At 36.0% G+C, this 12,672-nt stretch overlaps 1 protein-coding gene across 2 annotated transcripts in view; it reads left to right on the forward strand.

The window, feature by feature from the left end:
* The first annotated feature begins 3,982 nt into the window (after positions 1 to 3,982).
* The window catches only part of LOC149800041 (uncharacterized), a 71,674-nt gene continuing 62,984 nt past the window's right edge, over positions 3,983 to 12,672 (forward strand). For both annotated transcript variants that reach the window (XR_016420937.1, XM_089957175.1), the window contains exons 1-2: positions 3,983 to 4,113; positions 5,456 to 5,580. Coding sequence is in view for 1 of the 2 variants with exons in the window: in XM_089957175.1 (XP_089813301.1) it covers positions 4,082 to 4,113; positions 5,456 to 5,580 (157 nt within the window). In the remaining variant the exon portion in view is untranslated. The remainder of the gene's footprint in view (positions 4,114 to 5,455; positions 5,581 to 12,672) is intronic.

Below are 12,672 nucleotides of genomic sequence, written 5' to 3' on the forward strand. Positions count from 1 at the left end.
AATATACTTTAGTCGTGCTGCTTTAACAAATAGAGCACAAACGACACAATCCACATCGGTTTAAAAAAATCCCACCTAATCTTAAACATAACTTGTTTGCTGATGATACAGTGTGTGGAGGTAGATGGTGTTGGATTAGGATCGATCTTGCCCTCTTCAAAATCGCTAGAATGAACTTCAGCCAACACATCTCACAGCTTATGAGGCGATAAAGAACGCCGTAAAGGATGATTCAAAATTAGATTTGACTCAGGTACATTGCTTATTTTCTTTTTCTTTCTTATTTTTGGCGATGATCATCCATACATATGCTAATAGATTGTATCAATGTACACGAGAGAGAGAGAGAGAGAGAGAGAGAGAAGAATGGAGGGATAAATGAAATGTGCAACCCTATATTCTTTTGTGCAAGTCAACAGGATCTAGATTTAAATGACAATCATTATTATAGTATCTGTTTCCTAAACGGATTCTACATCCTCTTTGATACTCGTTATATTCAGTAAACAAGGTTGAAAGCATACTGCTATTGACCTTTGGCGGATATTATCTGCAAATCAAGGAAAAAGTCTCGACTTGTCAGCGCTTAACACATATCTGTCACTCAAGTATGTATATATTAGCTATATATGATTCCCTACCTCACGGAGAGGAGGGTGATACCCAAGGAATGCCAAATACATATGCAGTATGCATTGCTTGATTTAGAATTAAGCAGTTCTTTAATAAATTAAAATAGATATAGAATTAAACAGTTGTTTGATGAATAATATTTGGTAATCTAACAAATATGTATTATTTCGTCTTATTCATTACAATATCTTATGTATGGATCACCTGGCCTTCCGTCCATCTAGCTGTATATGGGTATTAAGATAATTAGTGGATTCAATCAGTGGTACACCTGTCCATCATTCCGCAAGTCAGTTTCATAAGACATGATCACATAATTAGAATAAGCTAATTGCCAATCAGAAACGGGATTGTTTGCTGCGTTAGCCCATTTAGAAGACGCGCAGTTTACATGTGGATGTATATAACCTTTTATCCTTCAACAACTCAACTACCGGGTTCGAGTCTCGGATTCGGCTAATGTGGGTATGAGAGAAAGCTTGCCAGTAGCTTCTCGTGGGTCGGCGGTTCTTTCCGGGGTTTTCCCGGGTTCTTCCTGCACCATTAATACTGGCCGCCATGTATAGCCTATCGTGTGCTGAAAAATGGCGTTAAACCCTAAAACAACAACAACAACAACTCAACTACCAACTGCAGTTGTGTCAAATCTGATTCACATTTGTCCTTTTCGCCTTCACATTAACCTCTCACGTGCATACTATAGTTCGTTAAGCACAGCATAGCGAATTAGATCAGCGTCTGTAGCTCGGTGAACTTTCAGGTCAGCGTCATTAACTACAGATTATAATACCTCAGGTCTCACTGGATAGTTTCGCATTTTGACACCTCCCTAGCCTAACATTTATATGTTCACACAGAAGCTAAATCTGTAATGTGGTTTACATTTACTTTAAGTTAGGTTTGGAAATGGGTTGGCTTGTTGGTGACTGCCTGTCAAAGTTAGACGAGCATTGGAGATCAAATGCGTATTTTGGGCTAAAATGAGCAGCCGACTTGGCTTACGAAATTTACATGTGTCTGCTACAGAGGTAAATATCTAAAAATCTAGATGGTTGAGTGGTGATGAAAAGTATGCTAATATTTTATAGTACTAGTGAACTTGATTCATGTATAAGAAACATACTGATTCTTTAAGGTGCCTTGTCACAGGAAAATATTCAAAACAGCTCTTTCCTGTCAATATGAATGTTAAAAAGAGGGGTTGGGGCACTGTTGGTTCAGTATAAAATCGACCAGTTGCATTAGAAATTACAATGATTACCGCAGTCAAAATCTCACGTGTATGCTTTCTACAAACATCATTATTTTTTTTATATTTTTATATTTCTATCTTCAGTGTAAAATTGTTCTCATTTATCCGCACTAGGTCATTAAAGGATGAAAATTCACCAGATAAACTGTCCAGTGAGAATTTAAGAACCGGTGTCATTTTTCTTCAGTCTAGTTAAATGTGATTCACTGTGCCATAAATCATTTCCTTATTACCCCCATGTCTTGAATCTCCCATAGTTAGGTATTCCAAACATACACTTCCTATAGATTTGATAGCACTTAATCATAGTAAAAGAAGGGAGTTAACTCCCCACTGTTAGATTTCCCCGGTATTGCTCCTGATACATTCTGCTAATGAACAACAAAAGCCTTATAGGTTTTATGCAAGGTGATTTAATGAACATATTTCATATACTTATTCCGTTTCTCAATATTTTCAGTACATACTTAGTACATTTTCCTAATTTAATAATCAGTGCCTTAATATAATGCTTTTACATGCATATCTACTCATCATGTAATGTTTCAATACATAGATTTCATATTATTTCCAGAAATTAAAGTCATCATGACCAACATATATATATAAGAAGTTCAGGATTTTATTTTCTTGTAGGCCTCAAGGTGTATGGGAGCACACCTGCCGAAGTGATAAACATTTCCTTGGGAGTCAGTCGCACCAATTGTTGTGGAGCTTTCACAAAAACAAATGTATCTGGATCAGCTTCATTGGAGTTTTTGGTGAGTTATGTGAAATGGATGTCCCTTTTTACATTGTGTTATTTCTTCTCCCTTCTTTTACTTTGTCTGATTTTCCGTTTGCTTTAGATTTGATTCTATGCAGGTTAAAATCACTAGCAGAACAAACTTCTCTAAATAGCAGCATATTCAGCAATAATATGTGATTTCCAGCGGGAAAATGTGATGCAAATGTGACAGTTTTAGTGTTCTTACAATGCATTATCCATAAATATTGTTTTATCAATAGATGGGATAAATCTGGATATACAATTTCATAGTTTAAATTTCCCAACTAATGTGGTTCAGTTTACAATGGTTGGTCCATACTTTTTATGTTACCTGATGAGTTGCCTCCCTTACAGTCTACCTATGATTTCTCTGTTCTAGTATAGATTTGACATTCTTCATGAAGTCAGTGAGAGAGTTCTGGTCATATTATATATGCCGTGTATCGTTCATAGTTTGTTAAGTACTTCACATGCACATTGTACAGTTATTTTACAGGAGAATCAGCTTGGCTCTCTTGGCATCTTTTAGTCCTTACATTTTGAGATTTCTTAAACAGTACTATTTTTGCAGTGAGGTATCACATATATCACCAGGCACTAACACTACACGTTATATTAGCTATGAAAAATGATGACATTGACTTGTTATAAGGAAACTGGATGTTTAAGCGTGGAAAGTAAAATGAAAGTAAGATGGTGTCTCATATCTGTTGCTCTAGATCATGGCTCTCGATCATCGACAAATACCATACGTCATACAAAACAGACGATTGTGAATTTTACACATGTTGTCGTTGCGTTTTATACAGAATTGCCCAAAGTTTTGAAATTGAGAAGCGTTTCCCCTCATCCGACTTGCATATAAATTCCAACCGGTGTCATTTTTTTGAATCTTGGCAAATGTGATTCACTGTGCCATAAATCATTTCTTTATTACCCCCATGTCTTGAATCTCCCATAGTTAGGTATTCCAAACATACACTTCCTATAGATTTGATAGCACCTAGTCATAGTAAAAGAAGGGAGTTAACTCAACACTGTTAGAGTTACCCGGTATTGCTCCTGATACATTCTGCTGATGAACAAGAAAAGCCTTATATGTTTCATGCAAGGTGATTTAATTAAAGTATTTCACATAGTCATTCCGTTTCTCAATATTTTCAGTACATACTTAGTACATTTTCCTAATTTAATAATCAGTGCCTTAATATAATGCTTTTACATGCATATCTACTCATCATGTAATGTTTTAATACATACATTTCAATTTATTTCCAGAAATTCAAGTTATCATGACTTGTATATAAGAAGTTCAGGGTTTTATTTTCTTGTAGACCTCAAGGTGTGTGGTAGCACACCTGCCGAAGTGATAAACATTTCCTAGGGAGTCAGCCGCACCAATTGTTTTGGAGCTTTCACAAGAACAAATGTATCTGGATCAGCTTCATTGGAGTTTTTGGTGAGTTATGTGAAATGGATGTCCCTTTTTACATTGTGTTATTTCTTCTCCCTTCTTTTACTTTGTCTGATTTTCTGTTTGCTTTAGATTTGATTCTATGCAGGTTAAAATCACTAGCAGAACAAACTTCTCTAAATAGCAGCATATTCAGCAATAATATGTGATTTCCAGTGGGAAAATGTGATGCAAAGGTGACCTTCTTAGTGTTTTTACAATACATTATCCATAAATATTGTTTCATCAACAGATGGGATGAATCTGGGTATAGAATTTCATAGCTTAAATTTCCCAACTGATGTGGTTTAGTTTACAAAGATTGGTCCATACATTTTCTGTTACCTGATGAGTTGCCTCCCTTACAGTCTGCCTATGATTTCTCTCTTCGAGTATAGATTTGACATTCTTCATGAAATCAGTGAGAGAGTTTTGCTCAGTGTATATATGCCGTGCGTCGTTCATATTTTGCTAAGTACTTAGCATGCACATTTTGTAGTTATTTTACAGGAGATTCATCTTGGCTTTTTTTGCATCTTTCATTCCTTAAGTTTAGATGTTTATTAATTAGTACTATTTTTGCTCTGAGATACTACAGATATCACCAGGCACTAACACTACACGTTATATTAGCTATGAAAAATGATGACGTTGAATTGTTATAAGGAAACTGTATGTTTAAGCGTGGAAAGTAAATGAAAGTAAGATGGTGTCTCATAGCTGTTGCTCTATATCATGGATCTCGATCATCGACAAATGCTATACCTCTTAAGAAATAGACTATTGTGAATTTTACACATGTTGAGGTTGCGTTTTATACAGAATTGCCAAAAGTTTTGAAACTGAGAAGAGTTTCCCCTAATCTGACAGGCATATAAATTCGAACCGGCGTCATTTTTCTTCAGTCTAGTTAAATGTGATTCACTGTGCCATAAATCATTTCCTTATTACCTCCATGTCTTGAATCTGTCATAGTTAGGTATTCCAAACATACACTTCCTATAGATTTGATAGCACTTAATCATAGTAGAAGAAGGGAGTTAACTCCCCACTGTTAGAGTTCCCCGGTATTGCTCCTGAAACATTCTGCTAATGAACAACAAAAGCCTTATAGGTTTCATGCAAGGTGATTTAATTAAATTATTGCACATACGTATTCCGTTTCTCAATATTTTCAATACATACTTAGTACATTTTCCTAATTTAATAATCAGTGCCTTAATATAATGCTTTTACATACATATCTACTCATCATGTAATGTTTCAATCCATTGATTTCATATCATTTCCAGAAATTTAAGCTATAATGACCTATATATAAGAATTTCAGGATTTTATTTTCTTGTAGGCCTCAAGGTGTGTGGGAGCACACCGGTCGAAGAGATAAAGATTTCCTTGGGAGTCAGCCGCACGAATTGATGTGGAGCTTTCACAAGAACAAATATATCTGGATCAGCTTCATTGGAGTTTTTGGTGAGTTATGTGAAATGGATGTCTCATTTTTACATTGTGTTATTTCTCCTCCCTTCTTTTACTTCGCTTGATTTTCTGTTTGCTTTAGATTTGTTTATATGCAGATTAAAATCACTAGCAACAGAAACTTCTCTAAATGGCGGTAAGTTCAGCAATAATATGTGATGGCCAGTATGAAAATGTGATGCAAAGGTGACCTTCTTGGTGTTCTTACAATACATTATCCATAAATATTGTTTTGCCAACAGATGGGATGAATCTGGGTATAGAGTTTCATAGTTTAAATTTCCCAGCTGATGTTGTTCAGTTTACAAAGATTGGTCCATACATTTTATGTTTCCTGATGAGTTACCGCTCTTACAGTCTATCTATGATTTCTCTGTTCTAGTATAGATTTAACATTCTTCATGAAATCAGTGAGAGAGTTCTGGTCATATTATATATGCCGTGTATCGTTCATAGTTTGTTAAGTACTTCGCATGAAATTGTGCAGTTATTTTACAGGAGAATCAGCTTGGCTCTCTTGGCATCTTTTAGTCCTTACATTTTGAGATTTCTTAAACAGTACTATTTTTGCTGTGAGATATCACAGATAGCACCAGGCACTAACACTACACGCTATATCAGCGATGAAAAATGATGACATTGACTTGTTATAAGGAAACTGGATGTTTAAGCATGGAAAATAAAATGAAAGTAAGAAGGTGTCTCATAGCTGTTGCTCTATATCATGGCTCTCGATCATCGGAAAATACCATACATTATAGGAACCAGACGATTGTGAATTTTACACATGTTGAGGTTGATTTTTGTTCAGAAATGCCCAAGATTTTGAAGCTGAGAAGCGTTACTCCTAATCCGACTTAAGGTCTCACTGGACAGTTTCGTAATTTGACACCTCCCTAATTTTTAAGGTAGAAGGCATGAACCTAATTATCACAAGCCTAGCATTTATAAATTCACATAGAAGCTAAATCTGTAATGTGGTTTGATTTACTTTGAGTTAGGCTTGAAAATGGGTTGGCTTGCTGGTGACTACCTGTCACACTTAGACGAGCATTGGAGATCAAATGCGTAACTTGGGCTGCAAATGAGCAGCCGACTTGGCTTACGTATTTACATGTGTCTGCTACAGAGATAAATATCTAAAAATCTAGATTGTTGAGGGGTGATGAAAAGTATGCTAATTTGTTATAGAGCTAGTGAGCTAGATTGATGCATAAGGCACATACTGATTCTTTTGGGTGCCTTGTCACAGGAATATATTCAAAATAGCTCTTTCCTGTCAAAAATGAATGTAAAAAAGAGGGGTTGGTGGCAGTGTTGGTTCAGTATAAACTCCACCAGTTGCATTAGGAATTAACCAGATTCCTGCAGTCAAAATCTCACATGTATGCTTTCTACAAGAATCATTAGTTTGTTTTTATTTGTATCTTCAGTGTAAAATTTTTCTCATTTTTCTGCACTAGGTTATTGTCAGATAAAAATTCACCAGATAAACTGCCCAGTGAGACCTCAGGATAATGTGACTGGGTGGGACATGATGCTACACGTCTGCGGCATGATGCCACAGTGCTAAACATCGATATAAATGCCACACTGCAGACATCGTAGCGATATGACTGAAAAATTGTTAAAACTAAGTTAAAAATCAAAAGCACACACACACACACACACACAGACCCGCACACGAACCAATATTTTCTGGCATGTATATTCCGTGATGATCCCATTGTATCTATGGTTTTTGATCACTTTCCGGAATCAAACAAGATTACGTCGAAGGAATTCATCATTATTCAGAAAAACTGTTCTTACCACCTCATTTTCCATCTGAAAATTTGGACATGTATTAAATTAATCGATCTTTCTTGAGGTGAAAATAAAGAAATGTCAAACCTAGAGGGGTGGTTTATACTAAAGGAGATCACTTCTTAATGGCTGAAAATTTTGACTTTGCATCTCACAAAAGGGCAAGAAGTGTTGTATTATACCGAATCAGTTGAAACTTTTTGGGGGATGCTTTCAGCCCCATTTTCTTTCTATTATTTCTCTCTCGGATTTCTCCCGAAAGTAGCGATATGGATGCAGACAGTTTATAAGTAGGTAGCGGCATTGATTGTACGAAACTCACGAAAAAGTTACAGAAATTTCTTTCTTTGCACTCGGGAGTAAAATATATCTTTCATTCTAAGCCAAGGTGTACGAACCTCGCTGTGGCAAGAGCAACGGTGCTACAGCGTTGTACCAGAGGAACAGATTAACAAAAACATAGTCCGCAAATGAGACATAATATTCCGATTTATCACATTGTCAATACACTTTGCCTCTAGTGTGTCCAGTTTAATGTTTGTGATATTATAACATGTGAACATATCACTTTGAATCATATTAGTCAAAAAAAAAAAAGCCCATGCAATTAGTGTACTGTATTCTCTTTACCGATTGCTGCGATCGTGGGAAAACTCTTAACCTCACCTTCTGGAATTTTTGTTTTTAATGAACATTTGTGGCCGCCATTTTTCTAATCGACACGCGAAAAGGGAATTGGGGTGAAAACGGTCTAGTCTGTTTCAGCATGGCTAATTTTCCCCCACGGGAGTTTGTTAGCCATTTATAACATATCATAACATGAAAACAATGGCTAAAATTACAGTACAAAACAATAACAAGTAAAGCTACGGGTATTACTTGTGTTGGGTGGGGGTTGAGGGAGACGATATATCTGTAGAATGGAACCCACCCTAAATACACGCGTGGTGTAAATGTTAACTTACAGAAGCAAATAAACTCACAGAAGTATGTCGACATAAACCGATTTCCAAACTGACAGAAGTTTATCCAACGTCTGCATGTTTACGTGGTAAATATGAGCAGCAGATAGGGTGAACAGACCACTTTTTTGAAGAGTCCAAATGCCGAAATAAACCTTCGTAAAAAAAGATTAAATGGAGTAAATAATTTCAAAAATCAAGGTAGTCTAACCACACTGATGCTTCTCTAATTGTGTTATTTTTTTATTTCTTTTTTCTCGGACTGAAAAATCATAGATGAGCGCAAATATATTTCGAAATTGAACCAACTTGAGGTAGCGCCCTCTCTGCTGCTATAATTAAATCATTATCATATCAGTAATGCCACCAGCAAAAGAATCTTACACTGCTAGATTAGCTTGAGAGAGACTAGAAACAATCAAGAGATTTCTTCCTGTTCGTGATTTTGTTAGACAAAAATTGCAAGAACGTCAAGAAGCACAAGCTGAATTTGCAGAAGGCACAGAACAGTTAGTTAAACCTGTTACAAAAGTTACTGAAAGAGTTGCAGAGGCTACTGAAGGTCTTCTTCCATCAGTAAGAAACTGCTGAGCGAACTGAAAAGATAGCTAGAAGAACTAAACAAACGAAAAAGATTTTACGAGAACCTCCACCCGTCGGTGAAATACTTGAGGGTGTTGGTAAAGTTCTTACTGAAATCGCCAACGTGAAAAAAGAACTGGCATCTAAACCTAAAGTAGGAAAGATAAATATTGATATGATTAAAAAAATTTGGGAAAATTTTGTCGAAGATATTAAAAATACTAAAAGTGAAGAATTACCTAAAAAATATTAATTGGTATGTACAATAAATCTGGTATTTTAAAACCTGGTTATGAAGGCGTAAGTGATACTTATCTTATTAAATGGATATACCGCGTATATAAAAACAAAAACAAGCCAGATATGATGATTTAGAATACGAAGGTCTTGTTAAAGAAGTACAAAGACTTTATGAAGAGGCACTGGGACAAATAAAATACCAACAATCTTCTCCACCGCAGCAAAAAATAGAACGACAAAAACCTCTTCCATCGCAGCAAGAGCCTTCATATCAACTTCCTCCACCTCTACAAAGAAAAGAAAGACAACTTCCTCCAGTGATTCCGGAGTTACTTGAAGAGATCAAAAAAGAAAGGGATCGGACGTTCAAAAAACGAGAACAAGAACAAGAACCAGAAGAAGTTAGACAAGAGAAAATTTTAAGTAGGAGAAAAATTGATCGGATTTTGAGAGAACTGGAACAACGAAAAGAAGAATTTCATGATGATCCTCCCGGCGCTACTGGTAGCGGTTTTACTTGAAGTGGTCTTATTGCTTGTCCTAACAATATTCTCGATGACGTGCAACGACTAGAAGTTCTCATAGGAGGAAAACGTGCAGGAAATAATTCTATGGAAATTATTAATGAAATATCTGATATTTGTCCAAGATTAGTTACTGGCGATATTCTGGATCACAGTATTTATCGTTCCCTTATTGATGAAATTGCGGATGATTATTTCAGCGACTAAACAATTAACTACTAGATATATAAAAAAAAAAAAAAAATTATACATAATGCTCAACGTGGACCGATCATGGTCAGGGTAGTAAATTCACGATTAGCAACTTACAAAACAGTTTACGGTGATGGACTCGGCGATGTCGTTAAAGGTTTATTTGCGAGGATAGCACCAAAAGCAATACCGATTGAAAAACAACTAGGAATGAAATCTATTAAACTTGTTCGCGAAAAAAATCCTGGCGCAATTGGTAATGTTGCCGGTAAAGCGTTTTTGACAATCAGGGATAGACTAGCACGATTAATACGACGAAAAACTCAGCAACCAGTGAAACTGGCCAGCACTGAAGTTATGCCCGCAAATGTCAGTAAAAAAATAAATCAAGCCGCAAATAAAATAATAGCGGAATTGGATGCTAATGAAGTTGCTCCCACAAAGTTAACTAATGAAATTATACCGACAAATACAAGTTTTATTTCAGGAAGTGGTCGTCGTGTTAGACGACCATGATTTAGATCATGGCAATTATAATAAAATGTTTAAACGCGTATCCGATCCGACGTTCGATATAGACACACCGGTTCTCAAAGATGAATTGATACGTGATTATCAATTTTATTCTTACGACGCAAGACAACCAAAAAACATGGTCGAATCGAATTACGGGTTCAAAATACAAGCAGATATTTTTTACCCGCCGAAGCATTCATTGAAGTAGAAGGAGAACTTGTAACTGATGTTCCTCTTAATACAGCATATGGAGCTGATATCATAGTTGGTTTTGTTAATAATGGTATTATGGCGTTATTTGATAGTGCCACTTACATGATTGATGGAAGAAATGTTGAATCAATTCAAAAAGACGTTGATGTTGCTACAACGATAATAGGTTTGGCAAGATATTCAGATGATTATACTAGATCATCTGGACCGTCAGTGATGTTCGCCAAGGATAACGCTGATCATCCTGAAAGTAACCTGTATGATATAAGACGACCAAGAAATAATGCAGGCGCCGCTGATATTGATGCTGAAAACATGATTATTAACACCTGACCAAATTACAACTTAGGTTTTGCTACACGTAAATTAATGTTGAAAGATGGTCTTAGAAGATTTTCATGCGCTATTCCATTATCTCATATCTTTGGATTTTGTAGAAATGTCAGAAAAGTTATCTTCGGAGCGAAACATACGGTTGTACTTGTGAGAAAGGGTAACGATAATGATGCTATTTGGCGACCAGCCGCTGTTGCTGAAGGTAAAGTAATTTTATTTAAACTTTCATTATGGATGCCAGAAATGACCCCATCGCTTGCTGAAGAATAAACATTACTTTCTTTTATGGATTCAGGTGGTAAATCATTGCTATCGTGGTTGACAATGACCATATAGCATTCAGAGTAACATTGCTGGGTTATTTACATGGCATATTATATCACAACAAGGAGTTTCTGCGCCAAGACACATATTTATCGCTTTTCAAGCTGCTGAACGATTAAATAATCAAGAACGTAGTCATATGATATTTGACACTCTTGGAATTAGTGAGGTTTTTTTACGGATAGATGGACACCAAGAACCATCTGAAGATATAACTTTAAATTTTGAGAGAAAAAAACTACATAGCACGTGCATATCATCATTTAATGGCATTTATGGGATGTGATCAAAATATAGATACCGGTCTACAAAAATCAGTTAGATTTTAGAACTCTGTCCGATCTATTACTTTTCATCGGAACATCTTGATTTATCTAGACAATCTGTCGTTGATATACACTTTAGAGCTAACGTGAATCCAGGTGCTGGTGCTAATTACAGGGCAATTGCAGTTATTCTTTCAGATTAATCAATGTTACTTGAAGGTGCTGGTTGAAGAATGAGGGTTATTGACGCTTCAGTAGAAAACATGTAATTAAATCACATATCATATTATAAAAATGTCGTATAGTCACGTTAATGTCACTCTGACTTCCTGTCAGGTGAAAACATTACAATCAAAGGTCGCGAGTAAATGCGGAAAAATAATCACTAAAAAGGGGTCAAATTTCTAATGGCGGTCCAAACCAATTATCGTTAACCAAGACTCAACTTAAACATTTTAATAAAGCCTTGGAATCAAAAACGGGAGTTCAACTTCATCTTTCTCCGAGTGCTATTAAAGATATGGTCAAAGTTGGTGGTATATTTCCACTTCTTGCAGCAATACCAGCATTATTCCCGCTGCATCCTCAGCTGTAGCAAAAGCAGACGCGTTAGGTGCTGTCGTAATCGTTGCTGGAATGGCATTAAAGAAAGCAACAGGAAAAGGATTAAAAAAGAGGGAAAGGTCTAAGATTACCAGGATCCCCTGATCGATACGGAAAAGGTCTGATACTTCCAGGAACACTTCGTTAGCAAAAAACGATATTTTTTTTTACCGATGTCCAATTTTGATTTACTTTTGATGCTGCTAAACAATTAAATATAAAAAATTTAGAGGTGTTTTATGCGTGACCAATTACCAAAACAACCAAACAATTTTGAAACAGGTATTATTATTCTTGATGATAATTCAGGGCCTGGTACTCATTCGATGGCGTACGCAATTGATCCACTCGGAATCGTTTATTTCGATTCGTATGGGCTTCCTCAGCCAGTTTAGTTTATAAAATACATAAAAACAATAAAAATTCAGGTGTTTTCAATGCCTATCTGGTATTCAGCATTACCAACACAAGTACTAGCTGATCAACCAAATGTGGTCTTTAAGTAATTAATGTACTTGACGC

The sequence above is a fragment of the Sinohyriopsis cumingii genome, chromosome 5 (assembly GCF_028554795.1).
Source record: "Sinohyriopsis cumingii isolate HCF-2022 chromosome 5, ASM2855479v2, whole genome shotgun sequence".
Taxonomy (NCBI): domain Eukaryota; kingdom Metazoa; phylum Mollusca; class Bivalvia; order Unionida; family Unionidae; genus Sinohyriopsis; species Sinohyriopsis cumingii.